This window comes from Micropterus dolomieu, linkage group LG06 (assembly GCF_021292245.1).
Source record: "Micropterus dolomieu isolate WLL.071019.BEF.003 ecotype Adirondacks linkage group LG06, ASM2129224v1, whole genome shotgun sequence".
Classification (NCBI taxonomy): Eukaryota; Metazoa; Chordata; class Actinopteri; order Centrarchiformes; family Centrarchidae; genus Micropterus; species Micropterus dolomieu.
In genome coordinates this window covers 23,310,621-23,335,318 of record NC_060155.1, presented here as the reverse complement: position 1 = coordinate 23,335,318, position 24,698 = coordinate 23,310,621, and the positions used below count along the sequence as shown (strand labels likewise).

Here is a 24,698-nt window from a genome sequence, read left to right as displayed (position 1 = left end):
AGCACACAGCATACAGCAGTACTGCTTACGGAGTACTTACTAGGGTTATGATGACTTCACAGGCTAAACTTTCCTGCAGAAGCATTGGCAGAAAAGTTTTTATAAGTCAGCATATTGTAAAAGTAAGTGAAAGATCAACGTAACTTTCTGTGAGTGAAAAGCAAAGTTATAGAACACTGTAAAGAATCATCAATTAAGCAGCACATTGGCATTTTGCTTTTAGTAGTGTGGCATGTGTAGTGTGCTAGAGTTCAGACAGCCTAACGTTCATAAAACATTTTTGTGTTTTCCAAGATTGCTAAAACGCTTTTTGCAAATAAAAGCTGGTGAAAGATGTTGATCAATGAATGCTGAGATAAATTTAACTGAGAGATAACATAAAGATGTTACACAGAAAAAAGTAGGAGAATGAAGTATCTGGTTAAATAATCATCAATCACCTAGTTCTTTCTATGATATAAAAAAAAATTTAATTGATGCTTAATCCTTCCTGAAATATGCAGTCCACAGGGTTTAAATATTAATTTGCGTTGTTTAAAAGGGCATCTTCCTGCTGCATCTCTAAACTGAAACTCAGCTCCTTGAACATGACTGATTTTGGAGAGATCCTCCAGAATATCGGAGAGTTTGGATTATTTCAGAAGGTCCTCCTTTTAGCTCTTTCCTTCCCCAATTTTATTCTGCCTATTCACTTTGCCAGTGTATTATTTACCCAGTCAGATCCAGAGCGACACTGTAACACAGACTGGATCCTTCAGGCTGACTCTAACCTCACCAAAGATGAGCAGCTGAACCTAACTCTGCCCTGGGAGGAGGATGGGACCTTCAGCAGGTGTCAGATGTTTGTGCCTGTTGACTGGGACATTGGTGCAATCAGGATGTATGGACTCAATGAGACCACAGGGTGTCAGAATGGATGGGTGTACAGCAACACACTGTATAAGGCCACCATTGTCACTGACGTAAGTGATAGGTTTGTCTTATTGTCAATAACATTACATTGTCTTATAAATTTATCTCTTATTAACCACTTGGTTGTTTTTTTGTACAGTTTGATCTAGTTTGTCAGCATGCTAATTTGTTGCAAATGGCTCAAACAGTGTTCATGGCTGGCATTCTTGTTGGTTCTCTCTTATTTGGACCTATTGCTCAATCGTAAGTGTCCCTTTTGTGCAGAATGTGTGTGTGAAACTTTTTTAATTAAAATCCATCACACACTTACACAGGTTATATCACATATGCTGACCAGAGGGGTTTTATCTGTTCCAGGTTTGGTCGTAAACGAGGAACTCAGATTCCAGTCATTGTGATTCTCATATTTTCTGTAACAACTGGATTATGTCCCAACTTCTATTTATATTTGGCATCCCAGTTCATGTTGGGAATAGGCCATGGAGGTTATCCAGTGAACAGCGTCATACTGGGTACAGTATACTCCATCATCTTACATTAGATATCACAGCTTTTTTCCCTTTCCATTACCACCCAATCAGTTGATTTATGAATAAAGGGCTCAGATTTTTCCTGTTTAGTCTTCTATTTAATTTTCAGCTCCTTCATCCTACTCCATAATCCTTGGCAGGGGTAGGGATGTTAAGGTTATGAACTCAAGGTTAACTGTCATTTATGTCCTTTTTCTAGCCACTGAGTGGATTGGTGTGTCCAGAAGATCATGGGGAGCATGTGTGACTCATGAAGTTATGGCAGTTGGACAGTTTCTCCTTGCTGGTGTGATATACTTCATCAGAGACTGGAGACTAACTCAACTACTCACAGCAGCTCCACTTGCAGTTGTTGCTATTTACATATGGTGTGTATCAACTCTTTTTATTATCCTCAAATGTTTTATAGGTAAATTACAGATTATAATAAGTGCTCCTTTTTATATGACAGGTTTATTCCAGAGTCGGCCAGGTGGTTGTTGAAAAGAGGAAGGACAGAAGAGGCCGAACAGCTGATCACCAAAGTGGCAGCAATCAACAAACGCACTGTTTCAGAGTCTCTACTGGAAATGGTATTGAACCTTCATAAAACAAAATTCTTCCAATTGCATCAACACTTATATAGAATATTATATTATACCATGTAGTCTATGTTAAGGGTAAAAAAAAACTATATATCTGAAATATCTGCAATACAATGAACACCTGTACAATATAATGCAATCCACTGCTAGAACCTCAACTACTTAGATTACAGTTGAGATCTTGATTCAACTTCTTTGTAACTTTTGAGGCAAAACTTGGATTCTAATGGCTTCGAAACATAACTTGACTGATTTTTATTATTCACCACTGAGACAGTGTGAACAAACACCTTTTGCAAGGCTGTTGGATTACATGATTTGCTAACATAAACAAATATTTGCATGATATTTTGTCCACCCCTCTGCATTACAGATTGTTGAGAAAGAAACTAAGAAAAACGGAAGTGTAACAATTCTTATCCAATCATCTGTGCTTAGGAAGTATTTCTTTACCATAATATTCGCATGGTAAGTTACATTTTACAATGCACATATCAAGTATACTGAGCCTATAAATTATTATATAGATGTCAGAATTAATGGCAAAAACCCAAACGCAGATCACGGCAGAGAGTTCACAGTTTATTTAACAAAGAGAATAGTGCAGGGAAGTTGGGCGAGAGAGAGTTGTTCCTTCCAAGGTCCAGGGCTGAAGAAAACACGGGGAGGCTGCTGGCGGCGGCAGCGGACTGGAAAAAGGTTCAGGCTGCTGCCAGAACAGAGTGTTTCTGGCAGGGTGGCATAACTGAGAAAGACACAGGTTAGATTTCGCAAAACTACTGATCAGAAAGCAAACACAGAGTTCAAGGCAGGCTGGTGCGAGACACGACGCTCGTTTAGCTGAGGCTTTTGCTATGTCAGAAGTCGTTAAACACTCCTTAACCACTACCCCATAGAAACAACCTTTCATTTTCAGAATCGGAATAGGCCTACTTTATTGATCTCCGAGGGTGAAGTCTTTGTTACAGATACCCGCAAGGCATAAAAGGAATAGAAATAATAGGTAGCTGAAGTTACTGAGTAGAGAATTTAATAAAGTATACAAATCCAAAAATATAATAATAAATGTGGATATCTACAGTATGATACAGTAGCTTATTAACAGAGGTGTAATGATAATTAGCAGGAAAGATATAGGCCCTAGTGTAATAATAAATAATAATGAGTGCTGGCAGTGATGAGGCGTAATGGATAAAAAATCCGTAACTGAGTAAAGTTGAAGTTGTTTCAAGAATGATAAAAGAAAATTGGAACAATGTCTCACATTTGTTATATGTCAAAAATTTTATTCAGAAATATTCTGCTGTTTTGGGGCTGAGTCGGGTTTTTTTTCATAATTGACATCCCCAGCCTTGGAAAGATTTGGTCACATCATGGAACATTTGTTGCTGGCAACGATAAGTATTTTTTTTTTTTTGCCATCATAGGCCTACAGGTGCGGATATACTACAATAAATCAAAGGATCGTGTGTCCTTGGGACAAAAGCATCTGTCAAATTTAAGCCTTCTGAGAGTTAGAGGCTGCTGTGTGGTTTGTTCCAAACACTGTGAATCAAGCGTAGAAGCGACAGGTGTGCCACCTGTCGAAACAGGGGTGAAACGCACCGAAGCCTCGCTTCACTACGGCCACGTGACATTGACGTTTTGAACCATGCCTTGGAGCAGTGTTTCGAAACATCTGTGTATCTCGGGATCTCGACACAGCGTCGACGCGCCAGTATCGAGCGTCCCATCCCTAACACACACACACACACACACACACACACACACACTCACACACACACACACACACACAGAGTTCACAGCCGAGGACTCGTGACATGAGATGCTAAATTAATTATAGCCTACATATTACAATGTATATAAAATGTAGCCTGTCTTATTTTTCTTTGTATGATGTATTTTGTTTTTTTGTTTTTAAATCCTCAGGTTCACTGTGGATGTTACCTACTACTGCCTTTCATTCAGTATGGGAAATTTTGGCTTTGACGTCTTCCTGACGCAGCTCATGTTTGGCTTGACTGAAGTACCAGCTCATATACTTTGCATCTGGCTGTTGGAAGCGCTGGGGAGAAAAGTGTCACTGATCTCAGCACTTCTGATTGGAGGATTCTTGTGCACCTTAATTCTGGGTTTTTTTCGCCTCCCAGTAAAGCACTTAAGAAGTGATGGTGTTTCTCTGATTTTTGTCTGCTTTTAAATATGCTAGCATATTGTGGCTAGCGCCTGAAAGTCAATGATGGTTTGTCAGTCAGTGCACTCTTTTGGTCCACAGAGCAATATCTCAAAAAGTTGGTACAGACATTCATGGTTCCCATTGGGTGTATCCTAAAGGTGTTAGTGATACTCTAACTTTGACTGTAACTCCACCAGCAGGTTCACAAGAACAATTGCTGCCAAATGTAGACAATTTTGACAACACTGCTGTCATAAAAAATTACATTATGAAATAAAAACTTTTGAAAGTTATTTAGAACTAACATGTCTATAATGAAATCAAAGTATACAATTTGTGAAAACGACAATGAATGCTGAAATCTAATTTCATGATAATGAGTATCAATAATTTATTTAATTAAATAAATGTATATATTTTACACAATTTATTCAGATGATTTATTTCATAATGACTTTACTTATTGAACGTTACGATTGTCAGATGATAGCATTAAAGCTAAGGTAGGCAATGCTGGAGAAACTACCAAGAGATAGATGGATCCAACTGAAAAAAAAGATTTATGTTGTGCTTGTGGCGGCAGGGCTCTTGCAATGACAATGTTGGTCAGTCGATCATTCTATCACTTTGGTCCAAAGATAAATAGCTCAACAAATACTACCTCATTTGAAGAACAGCTTCTTACTGTAGACTTTATGCCTTGTGCTAAAGTTGACTAGTTTTTAATTTATCTGTGTGTGTGTCAATTCTGTTCAAAGGTAATGCTGTTGCTGTTACCGTGTTAGCAACCTCAGCACGTTTTTTCATGAACGTTGCTGTATCCACATGCGTTGTGTATATTCAGGAACTGTTCCCAACATCTTTTCGGTAAGCTGAGTCTTTTCCTCTCCCTGTAGGGAATGATAAAATTCACCATCGCAGTCGTTTTCAGATAACACAAGACATAATGGTAGTCAATTAGTTGTTGGTGTGAGTACAATAAGAGGTCAAACACTACAATTATAGTAAAAACATATTCATAGTACTTGCCTCTGATTGTCTCTGACACCACTAAAGGACACCAGTATGTTTTCTTTTGGCTAGCTGTATTGTGTTAAGCTCAACAGCTGCCTGGCCCAAATACTGTATGATCACAACAAACCTTTTCTTGCTTCAGTGTTAATTGACATGTTTGTTAAAGTGTTAATTATCTGTTGCATTCAAAAAAGCACTGCATTGTGTTAACTGTCAGCTAATACAGTTGGATAGGTTAAATGTTTCTGTCTGAAGAATGCACTGATTAAGGGCAATATAATTACTAGTGCACTATTGTATCATGTTATAATGTGCTTGATCTTATTTAAACTGTTGAAGAAGCTTGATGAGACACCATTAAGTTTATAACAATACACGTTTTTACTAAGTCCAAAATACTTTAAAGTAACAAGCTGTGTACCTCAGAGCTCTGTATGTTTCTGTTTCAGACAAACAGCCACTGGTTTGGGAGCCATTACAAGCAAATTTGGTGGCTTGCTGTCTCCGTTGCTCAACATGTTGGCCGTGTACCACTGGTCCATACCCACCATAGTTTTCAGCAGCCTTCCACTGATCAGTGGAGCTCTGTGCTTCCTGCTTCCTGAGACCAGGAGAAAAGAGCTTCCTGATTCAATCGAACAGGCCGTGGGAAATAGGTAAGCAAGCTGCAAATTGATGCTGTCTCCAGCATAAAACCTTCTTCAAGGCCATGACTCTGCACAGTCAATATATCTGTCAGTGTTAGTGATTTGTGCAGTATAACAACGCCAAGATGTTCTACAGCATGATGTTTGTAAATCTATTTATTGTGCATGCTTCAGGAGTTATGCAGACCTGCTGGCCCATTTCTGTGAAAGCCTTCCCTCTGAAGGCAAATTTTATACCAAAATTATAATTCTACAACACATCATTAAATATGAAAACCTCAACCAGATGCCCTCTTCCATTTGGGATCAAAAAGGCCTGCCAAACAGTAGTGATGTGCGATACCACTTAATTCCTATTTGATCCAATACCAAGTAATAGCCAGGCTGGTATTGCCGATACAGTTACCAATACTTTTTATATATTTTATTTATAGTTTAATGTGACCTCCCCCTTCCCATTTCTGTATTTATAAGGGAAATAAAGAGTAGGCTGTAGGCTTACCAATTCCAAATATGACAAGACATCAAACTACTGTCATATTCTTTAATTATAATAATAATATCCTGCTCAGAACTGCCGCTTCATAACATCATATTATTTTGATTTAATCTCAGATGTTTAGCAAAGTTTGTGGTGTTGCGGAAGTATTTCACTGTCTTTGCACACATCACACACAGCGTCGACTGCTTTAACAGTCAGCTAGTCAGTATTCAATCACAGGAAATGTAAAGGGCTGCAGCGGCTCACTTCAAAGAAGCTCCGTTACAGAGCGGACTTTGACAGGCAGAAGGAGAAGTAATTCCTATCAACCGAGTAGCCTATAATTAGACCATCCTGGTGACAGTAAGATACTTATGATAAAACACACACTCATTCCAAATTACTGAGTTTAGATATTGATCCTTTTATATGAGGATCGATCCTAGAGCAGGAAAAGTTGGAATTGGAAATATATTTTATTATCGATCTGCACATCACTACGAAACAGCACTAATTTTGTTCCCGTTGTAATACATTACAGAAAAGGTGACATGTAAGAAAACGCCCCACACTGGGACCCTATCCAATGAACAATGTAACATACACTTCTATGTATTCCTTTCTCCCACAGAAATAAGACCACCCTGAAGATCCAAAGTAAATCAAACAAGCCTGCACAAAGAAAATCTACCAAACTGTAGTCTGAATACTTCTATACTCTTATTACTTCCTGTTTGTTGTTGTTGAGACTTAGTTGATATGTCTGTGAAATTTGAGCCATAGTCAAGCTAATGCCGGCCACCTTTGCATGATGTTGTTGTTGTTATATGTTTTGGTGACCCCACTCACAAACAAACAACAATTAAACTCTGCAAATAACTGTAAAACCCTGCAGCTCAACAGCCAACCAACAATCTAAAACCCAGAAATATTCAGTAGACCTTTTTCATTGAAGACATTATAACAGGTGTAAATAATGAATGATGGCTGTATTCCAGCCCTGTTCAACTGGTGGCCCGCGGGCCACATCCGGCCCAGACGCAACCTCCGTGTGGCCCAGCATACATAATCTGATATATGACAACATGAATAAACTACATATATCATGTATGAAAGTAGCTAACAAGAGAGCGCTGTGTTTTGGTTTTACACAAGCACAGCCCTAGCTCAGCTAATAGCTAATTGTTACAAACAACCTAAAGTGAAAGCTGTGTGTCTGTAGTCTGTTTAGCTTAGTTTGCCACATACATTAAAATCCGGCACATTGTGAAACTTAGCTGGTGCTTGAGACAAACCATCTCCGTTCTACCAGCAGCAGTGGAGTGAGGAGGACAGGATGAAGGACTGATAATGACTGATGTCTGTGCTCTTCATTCTTCCTAAACTTCACTCAGTATTTTGATGTCAGGAATAACATTTATTTTAATAATATTTTAGAGTTGTTTCCAGTGAGATAGTAGTGACTTTTTTGTTATAATATTGTTATAATAATGTGGCTGCTCTAGAAACAACATTTAGTTAAAATAAAATACACAATTCCAATCTTGTTCTAAATATTTACGTTTTTTAAATGAATTTATATTTTTTAAAAGGCAATTATTTAGTAATGAAAAAGAACTGATACAAGTATCAATGAAGAACTGAACCGATAAGGAGTATCAATATGAGTGTATCAACATAATCCTAATGATAACCCAACTGGTGAGAAAATATCCGTTATCCATTACCTGCTTTTAAAATCTGGCCCAATTGAATATGTAATTGAATTGCCTTGCTGTATTCCATTAAGGTGCTACAGTTGCAGGATCCTGGTATTTTGCTTGCTGGCTCACTGCCACACATGTCTTACTGAGACACTTGAATGTTTATTTGTTATTTGTTATTTGTAATGCATGTTTTTTTACGGAAGCCCTGAAAGGCAAGTGAGATTTTGCAAATCTGACCTGTAATTTATTTATTTTTGTCAGGATCAGTGGTTTTTATTGTACTACTCATTTTGACCACAAGAGGCTGAATTTGGCTTTTGGCTAAAAACTTATTTTAATTGATGCTTTACCTGAAAGAAAAAATTAAACGCTTTTAGAACATGGTGTAGTGGTGCACTTCGGCCTCCTGTGGCCAAAATGAATATTTAACTCACAGTTCAACCAGTCAGTCACTCTATACAGTGGCTTTTTTGGGTCCATCATACTTTTCATCTATGCACAATTTCAAACATACCATTTGAGTAAATACCAGTTTCTGTGAGAAATGACATATGCATGGTTTTGCGCATTGTTTATACATATGGCCCCTGGAACTGTGTAAACCCAGGAATAGACTACCTGTATTACTATCCTGTGTACCACCCGTATGTGTCAAATGTTGATTTAACCTGTAAGAAATAATGTAACGGTACAAAGCAAATATGTAGCGATTTGTTCATACCACCCTTGCAAGGCAGGAGAAGCCAGTTAATGTACTTTAGCACGGATCTATCACTATTTGGACATTCATTTTAGATTTATTGACGTTTTACCGATACTCAGATTCTGTATTTCACCAATTCTACTTCATTCTACTTGTTTTAGTGTTTACTCACTTGAATCTGCTCACCTTGCCTTTTTTTTATCCCCCCCCCACCAAACACCGTCTTGCCTCGTCTCTTTCTCCTTCCCTGTGTCTATGCTGACTTTGTCCTTCAGCAGTATGTTTTACAAAATTGCCCAAAAGACAGAGAACTCATCTTTGTGTAGTCTGTGGCACTTACCATAATACGTAGGTTTAAGCATCTCAGATGAACAAGTCTGTCAGCAGTGACAACAAATTATTATATGGTTCATAAAAGTGGCTTTTATTACAAGGTTGTATTAGATTTGATTGGCATGGGCAATGTGTACCTCATTAACTCGGTGTCGATTTTAAGTGACCGTACTTTTTATATCCTTTTTAAAATATGTAATGCAGCCTGTCAAAGTACCACTGGTAAATGTAATTGTTACATATCATGCAATGTAAATCATTATTGTGCAAGTATGGTCTTATTCTATTTATTTTTATACTTTGTTACCAGATCCCTGTTTAATGACTTACATGTCATATTGATAGGAATATAGTAAAAGCCAGCAGGCAATTTTCCTATTGCACACCAATAACTGTTTATTCACACCAATAAACAGGCAATGTGCTTTAAAAAAAAATACAGAATAAAAACATCTTCTATTGTGTGTCCTCATAAAACAAAATGACCTTTTGCCTGACAAGGCTGCATGAAACATTGTCATAAGACACAGAGGTCAATGAGTATGTTTATGAGGTAGATATTACTATTCAGTAAAACAACCCTGTAATAAATGTAACTTCATGAAGCTTATAATGCTCTGTTGTTAGCGCTGCTCTCATTCACTGTAGCCACAATTTACCTTGGTAGCCAGAGTTTGATCACAACAGCTGGTAACAAAGTGTGTTAGCTAAAAAGCAAATTCTCTAATTTACATGACTTTGTGCCAAGCAACACTTTGTTTCTATAGTTTGTATCTATAATCTTGATGGATATACTGTAGGCCTGTGCAGGAGAGAGATCCCAGAAAATTAGAATAGGGAAAACGGTTCAGATTGCAGATTTAGCTATCTAGCGTTCTGGTTAAGAGCCCTGGATTTTAATAAGGTAGTGGATAGTTTTGATAGAAACAGGTGAAGAAGAAATGACAGTTTTAGGGTGAGACAGCTTACATTGTTAGTATTATGCTGTTCTTGCTGTTGTGCGAGTGTCTACCAGACTGACTTAATGTTAGCAAACTATGCAATCATACATTTCTTAGCATTTCTTTACTTTGACAAAATTAAAAGTGAAGAAGCTAAAGGTCCATTGTGTAATATTTCTGAGGCTCTATTGACAGAAATGCTATATAAGATCCACAACTAATATAATGTTAAATAATGTTTTCAGTGGTGTATAAAGACCTTACATAATGAGCCGTCAACGAACAAACAGCGCTACAGAGTGCGTTTCGTCATCACGGCGTTCTTCTTCTGCTTGTGTAATTCCGGTAGTGTAGACGCCTGTCACTACATTGAATACATACAAAGAAGAAGAAGAGGGACTAATATTAATAGTAATATACAGTCTCCGAGTAGTCTTCTGGTTTATAAGAAGTAAGAAGAGAAGTGACATTTGGACAACTGAAGGAGCACACGTGTTATTTAGCACGAGAGCCGACAGCCAGACTGAGTCGGGACAGACAGCTGACGGCAGAAATCACAGATTTTGTGGATTTTCCCAGATGGAAGGCTATAATGTTAATGTGGGACAGATGTTTTCAAAGCGGTGCTGAAGTTGTCTGTTTTCTGCTGTACTGTGTTGTGAAATATGGATTAATTTCATGTCGCCTACTTATTCTCCAGCCTGTGGTTTGGCTTTGCTGGTTACTTAGCGAGACAATCAGCTGATCAGTAATGTTAATTGGCAATAAAACCGTAACGTTAGACGTAACGTAGAGCATGGAAGCATCAGCCAGCTAAACATTTACTGACTGGTAGAAAAACATTTATTGTTAGTTGGATTGGTTTATTCTCCAGCGCTGTGCTTTGGCTTGTGGTGTTATGTTTGTTGGATTAATTTCATGTAGTGACTCTCTCTCTCTCTCCAGTGCTCTGTTTTTGGCTTGTACCTTTGTGAGATCGCTAATTGGCAATAAAACGGCAGCTTCCAGCATCGAAGCTCAGATCAGCCAGCTAAACTTTGAAAAAATATATAGTTGGATTGTAACTTCATGTAGTTCTTCTCCAGCGCTCTGTTATGGCTTTGTTACGTGGACAGAAATGCGGCGTTACCTTCCTGAGACAGATGATGATGATTAATATTATTGGTAATGAAATGGTAACAGCAGGGAAGCTCAGATCAGCAGCTAAACTTCACATCTTACTGCCCTGGTGGAAAACATGTATTTCTTTTTACTGCTTATGGTGAAATATAACAAGACGGTGTGCCTATCAAGTGACCAATAATAAATACTTTCCAAATTTGCATTAAACAATGTTATTGGATATTGCTTCCCACTGTGCACTGTGTAATATTTGCAGATTGCTTATCTAATTAAGCAAAGTGAGAGGAGCCTTGATCCTCACCTGACAATGCCTTTGTAAACTTCATGTATTATGTGGTTTATAATGGACTGTGGTGCAGAAAAGCAATGAGGCTTACATTGTTCTGGTATCTGTCAGTGGTCATACTTTGGTATGTTAGTCCAGATGAGCCAACCCTCCCAAGGTGTAAAATAATGTATTACAGGAGTATGAGACATCATGTAGCACTTCATTTCTTCATGTGGCTGTTGTTTATTAATGAAAAAGTAACAATAATATTCAACAAAACATTTGGTTTTACATAATTTATATAATTTCTTAACACATCTATCTAATGAAACCTCATTTCTTGACTGGCAATCTCTTTTATCTCATAGATGACATCTTTGTCCTGTCTCAGGCACCGTAGCTACGTAGCGGTGTTGAACACCCAAGCCATGACATCACCTCCACCATGCTTCACAGATGAGCTTGTATGCTTCGGATCATAAGCAGTTCCTTTCTTTCTCCACACTTTGGCCTTTTCATCACTTTGGTAGAGATTAATCTTGGTCTCATCAGTCCATAAGATTGTGTCCCAGAATTTTTGTGACTCATCTCTGTACTTCTTTGCAAATTTCAATCTGGCCTTCCGATTCTTCCTGCTGATGAGTGGTTTGCATCTTGTGGTGTGGCCTCTATATTTCTGCTTTGAGTCTTCTTCCAACAGTGGATTGTGATACCTTCACCCCTGCACTGTGGAGGTCGTTGCTGATGTCACTTACTGATGTTTTGGGGGTTTTCTTCACAGCTCTCACCAACTACTGTTGTTTTCCTTGGCTGACCTGTTCCACGTCTGTTGCTCAGTACACCAGTAGTATCCAAAATGTCTTAATTGAACGACAAAAACAAAGGAATTTGCCTTACCGTTCCAATACTTTTGGAGGGGACTGTATATAATGTCGTGGAAATTTTATTCCTGGTGAGGGATTGAACAAATAATCGAGTTACAACAAACCATTGTCTTTGAAGAACTTATTAATAAAAAAGAATAAACAGGGCAGGGCAGCTTCGGGCGTCTGGCCCCGAGCAAAGGGATGCATAATCATTTACACAGTCTAGGTTTCTATGTTTTTCTCTCAGCCTTGAATGAACATTCCAGGAGAGGAGAGGAACAACAAGAGAGGGAAAACACCAAAACAATCTCACAGCTCTGACCTAGTAAATGTGGACAGAGTAACATAAGGAGTAAAGAAGAAGGAAAGGTTAAGGATAGAAACACAATACATATATATCTATAAGACATCACAATAATAGTAATAATAATATTGAAAGATCATACATAAAAGATTAAATGTAAGAGCACACAATTTTCTGCCATAACATGTATCTATAAGACATAACAATAACTGTAATAATAATAATAGTAAAAGAACACTAATAAAAGATTAAATGTAAGAGGAAACTTAATTAAGATGCCGGACCACACACTTACCGTTTATAGAATCTTGAAATACGATTTCAGACACCCCTAAAATGGACCATACCATTTCCAAACCTTGAAGTTAGTTGAACATCTGTCTGCATGATTCCCAGCTGCTCACTGAAGTCCAGTGCTTCACACTACAAGCTAATGGAGACACTGTAGGTTAAGAAGTTATCTAGCTTGTTTAATAAACTTTTCATTTTCAAATTCAAAGTTGGCTTGGTTTTTTATTACCACTATAAATTGTAACTGTTAGCTAACACTGGTGCTTAGAGCAGAGAAATTGAGGATTAGTTATTGTAGAGATTAGGGCTGGACAATAAAACAATAACAATAATTATCGCAATATAATTTCTTTCAATAACAATATAACAAATGTTCAATAAATATTCATAAATGTTTGATTTTATTCACTTGAATCATACACGAATTAGGACTTCATTTTTCTTATTAAGACGTTTATTCTGTTGAGGAAAAGGACTGAAAAAGGTTTTACATAATTTTACTTAAAGATATTTGTTGACATAGATTTTATCATAAATATTTAGAATGTTCTGTCTCAGATTTGTGATGTGATCCACTTTTTGGCATCAAGTGTTGACCACAAAGAAAAGTTTAAACCACAATTAACCATCAGGTTTCTTCAACTTTCACTCAGGAGCAAAAATCAGCCTTTAAACATTAAAGAAAAAAACTATTTGATACTTATCATAATAATTATGGATATCGAAAGATATGAAACTTTTTATCATGATATCGTCCAGCCCTAGAAGAGATACATTTTCAGTATTTTTACAATAAGCATGACATTTGTTTTCACTCTGGAATTCAGGAGTTAAAAAATGTTAAAATCCAGTTGTTTTCTTTCAAATGTATGATTACTACTTTATTAAATGCAGATTACATTTCATTCACAGTCAAACTCAGAAAAAGGAAAGGAGATATTCAACAGTTTTTTGGTGCTAAAAAAGAGTAAATTGAAACTTGAAATGATAAGAATTAGGAATTAGAGAAGAAAATGCAGCCTGTATTTTATGTGAGTATCTTTGGTTCTGGTTCAGCATTGTGTGGGTCTGCTGTTGTGTGTGTGTGAGGGTCTGACTTTCTGGCAGTTTTGCTCTAGAATACTTGGTGACCCCTGACTACAAAAGTAGTTGAGTGGTATGGGGCACCCATGAACTGGTGTAATGAATTTGATGTATCATCATCTACAAACTGCAAACATTACGTTAAATAAGCAAGGATATAGTTTACTGAAGCACGTGCCTGCGCTGTCCTGGGTTTCCTTCCTTCCTGATCAGCAGATGGATTTATTAATAATTTAGCTTTAGAAATAATGCTAAAATCACATATGTGATATCATCAAATCCTGCGGTTGGTATCAGTAGGAGTAGTATGTTGGATCGGAACCCAGCCCTTACTTCCCACGTGTATCAGTGAGCCTTGCTTTTCAGTGCTTTTCCTTCCTTGGACCACTTTTGGTAGGTACTGACCACTGCAGACTGGAAACACCGCACAAGATCTGCAGTTTTGGAGATGCTCTGACCCAGTCGTGTAGCATCACAATTTGACCCTTGTCAAAGTCGTTCAAATCCTTACGCTTTCCCATTTACGAAACCAAATAACCTCAAATTATGTGCTACCAATGCCGAATGAAATACACACTCATAGAAGAGTAACATTTGTTCATTGTATTGTTAAAGAATATATCAAAAAGCAACACATCCACTTAAATAATGAATGATATTGGTGCCTGACCATTGATGTTATAAGGAAATACACTTGGAATAAAAAACACATGGGTTTCAGATTTGAGTAACTGCTAAATGAACAGATAAAGCCCTAGGATTAATCAAGCCTGGCTGTTACCTTGTGAAACAACCCTCTGGTGTATAAATTGTGCTATACAAATAAAGGTTCCTTTGCCTTGCCTTCGAATCCACAGCTTTCACATCAGCCCAACCGAATCGTACTAACCGGGCAAACACACCAGTTTTCATTTTAATGGAACCAAACACGTTAGGTATGAAAGCAAAACTCCTGAAAACAAAGTGTGGCAGGGGCCCTATTTAGGGGGTTGTAAAGGGGTAGAATCAGTGAAAATAAAAATAGGACTGTGTCCACGCTGTTACTGTTACTGCATGAGAGAACCTCTTGGCAGTGGTGGGGGTTAATCTCTGCAGAAGAATCTGGTTTCTTTCAAACTTTTTTGAAAATATTCTACAAAAGAAATGCATGTTCAGTCTGACAGACTGGGCCCCTATGTTACTGGAGAGAACAATGGGTACAGCACTCTCCTTTTTCAATAAGCCTATTCTCTAAATGACAGGTTGTTTGAGCAGGTGTCACTTCAGGGGTAAATGCCCACTGAAGTTACAATCCTGTGCACACAGTATCTCACAAAAGTGAGTACACCCCTCATATTTTTGTAAATACTTGATTGTATTTTTTCATGTGAATACACTGAAGAAATGACACTTTGCTACAAAGTAAAGTAGTGAGTGTACAGCTGGTATAACAGTGTAAATTTGCTGTCCCCTCAAAATAACACATAACACAGCCATTAATGTTTAAACCGCTGGCAACAAAAGTGAGTACACCTCTAAGTGAAAATGTCCAAGTTGGGCCCAATTGGCTATTTTCCCTCCCCGGTTTCATGTGAATCGTTAGTGTTACAAGGTCTCAGGTGAGAATGGAGAGCAGGTGTGTTAAATTTGATGTTATCACTCTCAAACTCCCTCATACTGGTCACTGGAAGTTCAACATGGCACCTCATGACAAAGAACTCTCTGAGGATCTGGAAAAAAGAATGGTTGCTCAACATAAAGATGACCTTAGCCAGTGGTCAGCAATAGGTGGCCCACGGGCCACATTGCTTTGATAGCAGAAAAATAAGAAAGACATAAATTGATAACGGCTGAAATAAATCTCAGTCATTACAGCAACAGTTAATCACATAACCACTTCCTCTTAAGTGATTGTGCCTCTAAAATAAAAGCGCAAGAACATATTTTGCAGCAATGCTCATGTCAAGTTTAGGGAGTCCCGCACAAGTCCTGCACGAGTGCTGCCGGTACTGGGGAGCTACAGATCATTGAGAGAACCATGAATTCCATCATGTACTGTGACATACTGAAGCAGAGCATGATCCTCTCCCTCCAGAGACTGGGCCGCAGGGCAGTACTCCAACAGGATAACGTCTCCAAACACACCTCCAAGACGACCACTGCCTTGCTAAAGAACCTGAGGGTAAAGCTGATGGACTGGCCAAGCACGTCTCCAGACCTAATCCCTATTGAGCATCTGTGGGGCATTCTCAAACAAAAGGTGGAGGAGCGCAAGGTCTCTGACATCCACCAGCTCCGTGATGTTGTCATGGAGGAGTGGAAAAGTACTCCAGTGGCAACCTGTGAAGCTCTGGTGAACTCCATGTCTAAGAAGGTTAAGGCAGTGCTGGAAAATAATGGTGGCCACACAAAATATTGACACTTAGGGCCCAATATGGACATTTTTCATTTTTCACTTAGAGGTGTACTCATATTTGTTGCCAGCGGTTTAGACATTAATGACTGTGTGATGTGTTATTTTGAGGGCACAGCAAATTTACACTGTTATACAAGCTGTACACTCACTACTTTACATGTTTTCACACTAAAAGATATAATCAAATGTTTACAAATATGTGAGGGGTCTACTCACTTTTGTGAGATACTGTACATGCTTACACTACTGAGTCGACTATTGTATTGTATAACCAATGGTATGTGGTTTAACTAAAGAATCTATTCAAAGCATAAGTAAAATGTATATTGATAATGTTGTTAGACAGCAAGATGTGGTAACTTTTCATCATATTATGGCTGTTAAAAACATTGCAACTCAAAAAAATCAAAAATCAAAATCTTTTCTTTTTTTTTAACCCTATAGAAAATTAACAGTTGTCAAGAATATACTTTTTAGGCTTATAAGAATTCAACAACTTTCCAAAAGGTTAATGCTTCCTTTTATTTTCCAGATATGCTTCATCCAACACTCCAATTTAACTGAAACATCAGCATTTGGATGTGTATCATTTAAAGAAACATTTCCACCTCAAACGAATAGGCATTTAAAGTGGACATTGCATACATTTGCTAGCAAGAAGTCAACGATAACAGTTTGGACTTTAATCCAAGTGACAATAAAAAGACACATTCAAAAAACAACCTTCAAATTCACCATAGCCTTCAGACAATGATAAAGTTTTAATGCACAATACCAGTTCTATACACTAGGTCAAGGTCAAGGTCGATTTATTCATCATTTCATAACATGGAATTGTATGGCTGTAGCTGTTATATACAATCATCATCTAGAGTAGATAGGCGAATATAATAAGTAACTGATAAATAAGATAGAGACAAAAACATTTTAAATAGTAGAGTTCTGAGGATGAATTAAGGAGTCTCACAGCTTGAGAGAAAAAGCTGCTCTGTCTGTTGGTAAGACAGCAGATATTTCTACATTTCTTGCTAGACTGCAGCAGGGTGAACTGGCCGTGGCTGGGGTCAGAAATGTCTGTTAGTATCCTTTAGGGTCTGCGCAGACACCTCACCACACTGATATCACTGATGCTCGGATCATCTGAGCTGTTTTAGTCACACACTGTTAATCAGTAAATGGTTAGCTAAAATATAATATAATTTGGTTAAACATTTACACATGTTGTTAAAGTTTGAGGTGTAATCTTTTTTTACCAACACAAAGTAAGATAACTGATATCAACATGGTTGATTTTGGAGAGATCCTCAGGAACATTGGAGAATTTGGATTATTCCAGCAGCTCACTCTGTTTGCTCTTTGCTTTCCAAATTTCAGTCAGTCTTTTCTATTGGCAAGCTTTCTTTTTATCGAGTCAGATCCAGAGCGACACTGTAACACAGACTGGATCCTTCAGGCGGACACTAACATCACTAGAGATGAGCAGCTGAACCTAACTCTGCCCCGGGAGGAGGATGGGACCTTCAGCAGGTGTCAGATGTTTGTCCCTGTTGACTGGGACATTGGTGCCATCAGGAAGTATGGACTCAATGAGACCACAGGGTGCCAGAACGGATGGGTGTACAGCAACATGCTGTATAAGGCCACCATAGTCACTGATGTAAGTAATGAGTATGACACATACTGCTGCTAGTGGAACAACAGTACAACAAGGGTTTGGACCCTACAACAGGCATCTTAGGCAAAGCAAGTACAACGATTTATTAAACCACAACAGTGGCAAAAGCTTGTGATGAGGTAGAGATCGAAAACTGAGAAAGCAGTAAAAAATGCAAAGGCATTATGATATAATCCAAAGTCCAGGCAAGGTCTTAAAGCAAACAAAGAGCAGGCATGGTCCAATTGGAAACCCAGATAATCAAACAAAACGGGTTACAAGCACTAGGAAAATGGCTGGAACATGAGTCAAAAGACATTGAGGAACTGTGAACAAACAGTGAGGGGAACAGGCAAACTAAATACACCAGTGAGGACATAAAGAGGGACAGTGGAAACTAATCAGCTAGAAGCAACCAATTTACTAGCAAGCACCACAATCAACAGATAGAATTAAATGATTTATTGATAAACAAACAGAAAGATGTATGGTGCTTGCAGCTGCTGAATAGACACTCGAAAGCGTCGTGACTGAACTTCAGATTTCTTTGGTAGAAAGCAGTGTTGTTTGAGGAACGACTGAATTGTCTTCGGGACGCCGAAGGTCAAACAAAGAGGAGAGCCACTGTGGCCACTGTGGGTGTGTTGATGAAATAAGACGTAGTGACGAGATCAAATGACAGGGAGGTCATGTTGTGCTAGTTGTGACAGTGGCTGAGTTCTTCGAAGCTGGCCTGTAACCCGAGAGGAGGCTAGGAGTGAGTTCTCTCAACCGGGTGGATGTTCTCCCTTTTGGGTAAAGGTGCCGTTCAAGGGATCTTTTAGTAGGCGGTTAGTAAGGAAAAGGCGTGATAAGAAGAACAAGATCTCATGTAGTCTACGATGTGTTTGAGTAGACTAATGAGCTGAAGAACGTGAGATGAAAGCTTTAGGATGACGAGCAAGAGGATTAGCTGGGGGCTAGGTTCCAGCTATAGTTGCTGGACTGGTAAAGATGAGATGCCGGAGATCCTGGCATCCCGGTGCCAGAATCCCAGACTAGAGCGACCTGCAGAGATTGATGGATGTGGGCTGCAAGGGGTTTTGGCATCCCAGTGCCTAATGACCCTACTAAAGCTAACCCGAAACGGTTTCCAAAAATTGGATGGTTCAATGTAATGAACTGACTGACGCAGAAACGATTGGAATCAAATGTTTACATGAAAATGACTATAGCTCAAACCAAATTAGCTAGAAGACCACTGCTTGGAATGACTTAGCTGGAAAATAGCTTACTTAGGAAATGACTGTTGGCTCAAGACGATCGCTAACTTGAAGTTAGCTTAAAAGGAATGTTACCTGACTTTTGCTTGAAGCGACTCAGCGAGATGGCAACAGCTTGAAGTGACTAAGCGAGATGGCGACCGTTTGCTTGAAGTGACTTAGCTAGATAACTACTTGGCTAGATAACAAGTGTTTGCTTGGAACGACGTGGTTAGATAACTTAGCTAGGTAATGACTCTTTACTTGAAACGACTTAGCTTAAAAAACGACTGTTAGCTCAAAGTTAGCTCGAAACGACTGTTAGCTCAAAGTTCGTAAAGTTAGCTCAAAACGACTGTTAGCTGAAAGTTAGCTCAAAACGACTGTTAGCTAGCTCAAAGTTAGTACGAAACGACTCTTAGCTCATTTAGCAGCTTTCACTAACCCCGACAGCCATCTTTGATCACGAAGTCGGGGTAGTGTGGTTCTCCCGACTTCCCGAGTCGGAAATCCGACTTCAGGGGGCGTTCCAGTTGAAAGTTCCAACTGGGAACTCGGAAATTCCGACTTGGCTGATGGTGCTGGCATCCCAGTTCTGGGTACATGAAGCCACGGGAGCTGGATGGCGAGGTGCTGACGACTCGATGTGGTTGTCCTGTGTGATGAAGACTGCTGGTGCAGTCAACCCCAATGAGAGGTGGGTGCCTTGGAATTCTGGTGATGGTTGACATCCTGTTTTGCTTTGGTACCGACTTCTCTGCTATCTTGAGATGGAGGTAATATGTGAACTGTCCTTTTAACTGTGGCGCTGATGTCACGGCGTGTGTAATGCGCCAACCGGAAAGGAGCTGGTGTTGACGGAACTGAATGCATGGACATGATAGCTTGAAAAGTTTGCTGTGTTGTCTGTTCTCTAAATCGGAATTATTTCATCTTTAACCGTTTTCTGAAGAGTGGCTATGGTTTGTGTCTAGATTGTTTGTGAAGACTGAAGAAGGTTAAGGAGTGTGGGCCTAGAGAGAATGGTATTCTCCATGAGTGCATATACGAACAGTCTGTGCTTAATTTTTAAGTGGAGTTTGACTTTTGAGTGTAATTTTTCAAAGGAGGAGGACTTTTAGAGCCTCTAAAAACAGACCAGTTCTGAAAGAGGCCACCATAGTTACTGACGTAAGTAATGATTATCACACATACAGCTGCTAGTGGAACAGCTGGATGACAAGGGTTTGGACCCAAAAGCAGTGATATATTAAAAAACAACAGGTGATCCAACACAAGCAAACAAATCCAGAACGGAGAAGGAAAGACGCATAAACCAAAGTGCAGGCGAGGTCCGAAAGCAAACAAGGAATAAATCCCCAAAACAAGCAGGCAAGGTCCAGAAAACACAGATAATCAAAGAAAACACTGGGAATCAAGCATTAGGCTGCAACATGAGTTAAAAAACATCAACGAACTGGCAAAGAGCGAGGGGAACAGGCAAACTCAATACACTATTCAAATCAATTGCATTTATACAGTGCCAATTCATAACTAAAGGTATTTTGTTGCATTTTTCATGTAGAGCAGGACTAGACTGTACTTTTTATAGTATTATTAACAGAGGCCCAACAGTTCCCACCATGAGTAAGCACTAGTGAGGAGATGATGAACAAGGGACAGGGGAAACTAATCACAGAGAAGCAACCAATTGCAGGAAATAAAGTTACTGGCATGAGAGGGAATGAAAATAAGACTGTAAAACTGGAAACACAGAATAATGAATGACATGGAAAAACATAAACTAAAACACAGAGTGGGAAGACCCAAAGACAGAAGGTGAACTAAACACAAGAGTAAGAGTTTAACAAAATAAAATAGAAATTAAAAAACAAAACATCAAACCTTGATAATGAGTGTAGTAACTACAAAAATTACCTTCATTAAATCCTTCCTTCATCACTCATTTGTTTTGTTTTTTTGCCTCTTTCTTTCTTAACAGTATGACCTGGTTTGTGACAAGGCTAAATTGGTGGAAGTGGTTCAAGCAGTGCTCATGGCTGGAATTCTTGTCGGTTCTCTCATATTCGGTCCCTTTGCTGAATCGTAAGTGTATTTCATGTAGTAAAAATATAATATTTTTACTTAGAAGATGCAAGTTACACAAATGCAAATTTGTTAAAAACATGTGTATCTGCAGGTCTCAAAAACACTGAATTTAGTTTCCACAAAAAAAGGGTATACCTTATAAAGGTCTTTACAATTTTAAACATTGTCTTTAGTAATGTTAGTTATAAAATGTTTTATATCTAATTAACTCACAATACAGACCTAGTTGTAGCTGAAGTTTTTAAGGCCATTGTGTTCACATACAGCTGCTGCCCATTTCTAGTGTTCATTCATATTCCATGTGTCTATATTAAATACCTATTGTTGATGAAATTAGGTGTTTATTAATTGGAGCATATGGTTATAGCTATATCTATCTTTCCTCATAGAGCCATTATCTCTTTTAATTTTGGGTTGATCATCTCTGTCTGCTGCAGGTTTGGTCGCAAACGAGGATCTCAAATATCAGTGGTCATAATATTCATATTTATTATAACAACAGGGCTGTGCCCCAGTGTCTACTTATATTTAGTTTCTCAGTTCATGGTGGGAGTTGGAGCTGGTGGATATCGGGTCAACTGTATTGTACTAGGTACGTACTACATGCTCAGTTCAGTAGCAGCTATACATATTCTTGAAGCATGTGTAATTATTTAGCACGTGCCATAAATTTTCCTCAGAAATTTCAGGCTATTCAAATCAACTTACATGAGACTATAGATAGACTACAAATAGCAAATTGGCATAACAGCATATTGATATAAATGATATATTAACACTGATGATTTAAAGTAAACCACAGAAAAGCAAAAGTTACAGAGAAATATATGATTACTGAAAACTTCTGACCAACAATTGTTTTGTATAGTTTAGTTAATGTTACATTTTTTAAATTATTCTTATGACATGTTTTGTTAAAATATAAAATCCTAGTGAAAACTGTTATTATTAATTAATTGTATATTTTCTTGTTGCAGCCACTGAGTGGATTGGGGTGTCCAAACGATCATGGGGAGCATGTGTGGTTCAGCTATGTAGTGCAGTTGGAATGTGTACCCTCGCTGGTTTGATCTACTTCATCAGAGACTGGAGGCTGGCTCAACTAATCACGGCAGCTCCACTTAGTGTGGTTGTTATCTACATATGGTGTGTATAAGCCCTTTATTGCCTTTTATTGTTTTATTTGTATATGAGGCTCTTTGAACTGTCACTTTCCTTTTTTCAATCAGGTTTATTCCAGAGTCAGCCAGATGGTTGTTAAGCAGAGGAAGGACTGAGGAGGCTAAAGAGCTAATTTCCAAGGCAGCAGCCATCAACAAACGCACTGTTCCAGCCTCTCTTCTGGACAAAGTACAGACCATTATCAATGTCTTTTCTTTCCATTATCAAGCTTTTTGAAAAGTTTGAAACAGAAAGCTCGAAAATTATTCAACAATGACATCACTAGTTGACTTAGTAAATTTACCAAGTCTGAGAAAATAACTGCTAGTGATTTCACAGATATCTCTGCTGGGGTTTAAACTACTGAAAGCCTGCATTAAAGGGGACCTATTATGCTTTTTCATATTTTCAGGCATATCTATTATGATACAATGTCAGATGTTCATGTTAAACATGACCAAAGCTTCAAATAATGCGGTAAAATTATTTAAAATATTTTGAAAGTTGTGTTCAGTGGTAAATTCATTTAGCTGAACTGATATCACAGGTGTGCAGTCAGAACTGAGTTAGAAGTGTTACAGTGGGGAGAACAAGTATTTGATACACTGCTGATTTTGCAGGTTTTCCTACTTACAAAGCATGTAGAGGTCTGTAATTTTTATCATAGGTACACTTCAACTGTGAGAGACGGAATCTAAAACAAAAATCCAGAACATCACATTGTATGATTTTTATATAATTAATTTGCATTAATGTCTGTTACAGATTGCTGTGAAAGATGTTAGTAACAAAGGAGGCATTAAAGTTATTTTCAGATCACCTGTACTGACCAAATATTTCCTCATCATAACTTTGGCATGGTGAGTTGAAGTCCCCCTCACCTCTACTTAGTACCCTTTAGCTCATTGTGTTGGTTTTAAGTCTCTGTAAACTCACCATCACCCTGGTTTCCAGCTGCAAATAGCAGACAAAGTTAGCAACTAGCTGGTGAACATAATGGAGCATTTAGCAGCTGAAGTGCCTGATGTTTCTCTCAGGAGTTTGTGGAGACCAAAGCAGAGCAAGTAGGAACAAGAGTGAATATTTGACTTACATTCATCAGGCAGCCAGAAAGTTAAAAAAAAAGAAGTTGCAAACAGTAAATTGTTAGCTAACATGTTGTATGCAATTGTTACGGGTCCAAGGGATAGGTACCTTAATAGCAGATATGTAACCTGTATGAAAGTAGTTGAAACAGGAGAAAAGAAGATTTGGTGCGTCTGCGTTTTGTTCCAGATTGCAGAGTGCTGAATAACAGGAAACCGGGCCCTGACAACAATAAACACATTTCACATCCAATAAACATCTTTAGTAATTTAAATACCTTTTCTTCTTACAGTATGTAACTGCTCTTACGTTTACGTCTAATATAACTTGGACAGGGCGGCACAGTGGTGCAGTGGTTAGCACTGTCGCCTCACACAGCAAGAAGGTCGTGGGTTCAAACCCCGGCCTTTCTGTGTGGAGTTTGCATGTTCTCCCTGTGTCTCCGGGTACTCCGGCTTCCTCCCACTGTCCAAAGACATGCAGTCTAGGTTAATTGGCGACCCTAAATTTGTCCTTAGGTGTGAGTGTGAGCGTGAGTGGTTGTTCGTCTATGTGTGGCCCTGCGATGGACTGGCGACCTGTACAGGGTGTACCCTGCCTTGCGCCCGATGTCAGCTGGGATTGGCTCCGGCCCCCCGCGACCCTGTATGCAGGATAAGCGGTTGACGATGGATGGATAACTTGGACAGGGCGGCACAGTGGTGCAGTGGTTTCACAGATATCTCTGCTGGGGTTTAAACTACTGAAAGCCTGCATTAAAGGGGACCTATTATGCTTTTTCATATTTTCAGGCATATCTATTATGATACAATGTCAGATGTTCATGTTAAACATGACCAAAGCTTCAAATAATGCGGTAAAATTATTTAAAATATTTTGAAAGTTGTGTTCAGTGGTAAATTCATTTAGCTGAACTGATATCACAGGTGTGCAGTCAGAACTGAGTTAGAAGTGTTACAGTGGGGAGAACAAGTATTTGATACACTGCTGATTTTGCAGGTTTTCCTACTTACAAAGCATGTAGAGGTCTGTAATTTTTATCATAGGTACACTTCAACTGTGAGAGACGGAATCTAAAACAAAAATCCAGAACATCACATTGTATGATTTTT

At 38.6% G+C, this 24,698-nt stretch overlaps 2 protein-coding genes across 2 annotated transcripts in view; both read left to right on the top strand.

Moving 5' to 3' along the window:
- Window positions 1-587: 587 nt before the first annotated feature.
- LOC123972522 (solute carrier family 22 member 13-like) lies at window positions 588-7,413 on the top strand. Its single transcript, XM_046052048.1, has 12 exons — window positions 588-962; window positions 1,052-1,155; window positions 1,270-1,424; window positions 1,642-1,810; window positions 1,894-2,014; window positions 2,400-2,494; window positions 3,956-4,158; window positions 4,250-4,258; window positions 4,961-5,069; window positions 5,666-5,872; window positions 6,976-7,001; window positions 7,343-7,413. The coding sequence occupies exons 1-12, from the start codon at window positions 588-590 to the stop codon at window positions 7,411-7,413; spliced, it is 1,644 nt and encodes a 547-aa protein (XP_045908004.1).
- A 10,225-nt stretch (window positions 7,414-17,638) lies between these two features.
- Window positions 17,639-24,698, top strand: part of LOC123972643 (solute carrier family 22 member 13-like) — a 15,505-nt gene continuing 8,445 nt past the window's right edge. The window contains exons 1-6 of the mRNA XM_046052207.1: window positions 17,639-18,013; window positions 21,233-21,336; window positions 21,777-21,931; window positions 22,317-22,485; window positions 22,569-22,689; window positions 23,266-23,360. Coding sequence (XP_045908163.1) covers window positions 17,639-18,013; window positions 21,233-21,336; window positions 21,777-21,931; window positions 22,317-22,485; window positions 22,569-22,689; window positions 23,266-23,360 — 1,019 coding nt within the window. The remainder of the gene's footprint in view (window positions 18,014-21,232; window positions 21,337-21,776; window positions 21,932-22,316; window positions 22,486-22,568; window positions 22,690-23,265; window positions 23,361-24,698) is intronic.

Excerpts from the sequence above, each read along its gene's own strand:
- LOC123972522 (XM_046052048.1), top strand. The coding sequence starts at position 588 with ATGACTGATTTTGGAGAGATCCTCCAGAATATCGGAGAGTTTGGATTA. Across the intron at positions 963-1,051 it reads AGGCCACCATTGTCACTGAC|TTTGATCTAGTTTGTCAGCA; the intron begins GTAAGTGATAGG and ends TTTTTTGTACAG. Across the intron at positions 1,811-1,893 it reads GTTGTTGCTATTTACATATG|GTTTATTCCAGAGTCGGCCA; the intron begins GTGTGTATCAAC and ends TTTATATGACAG.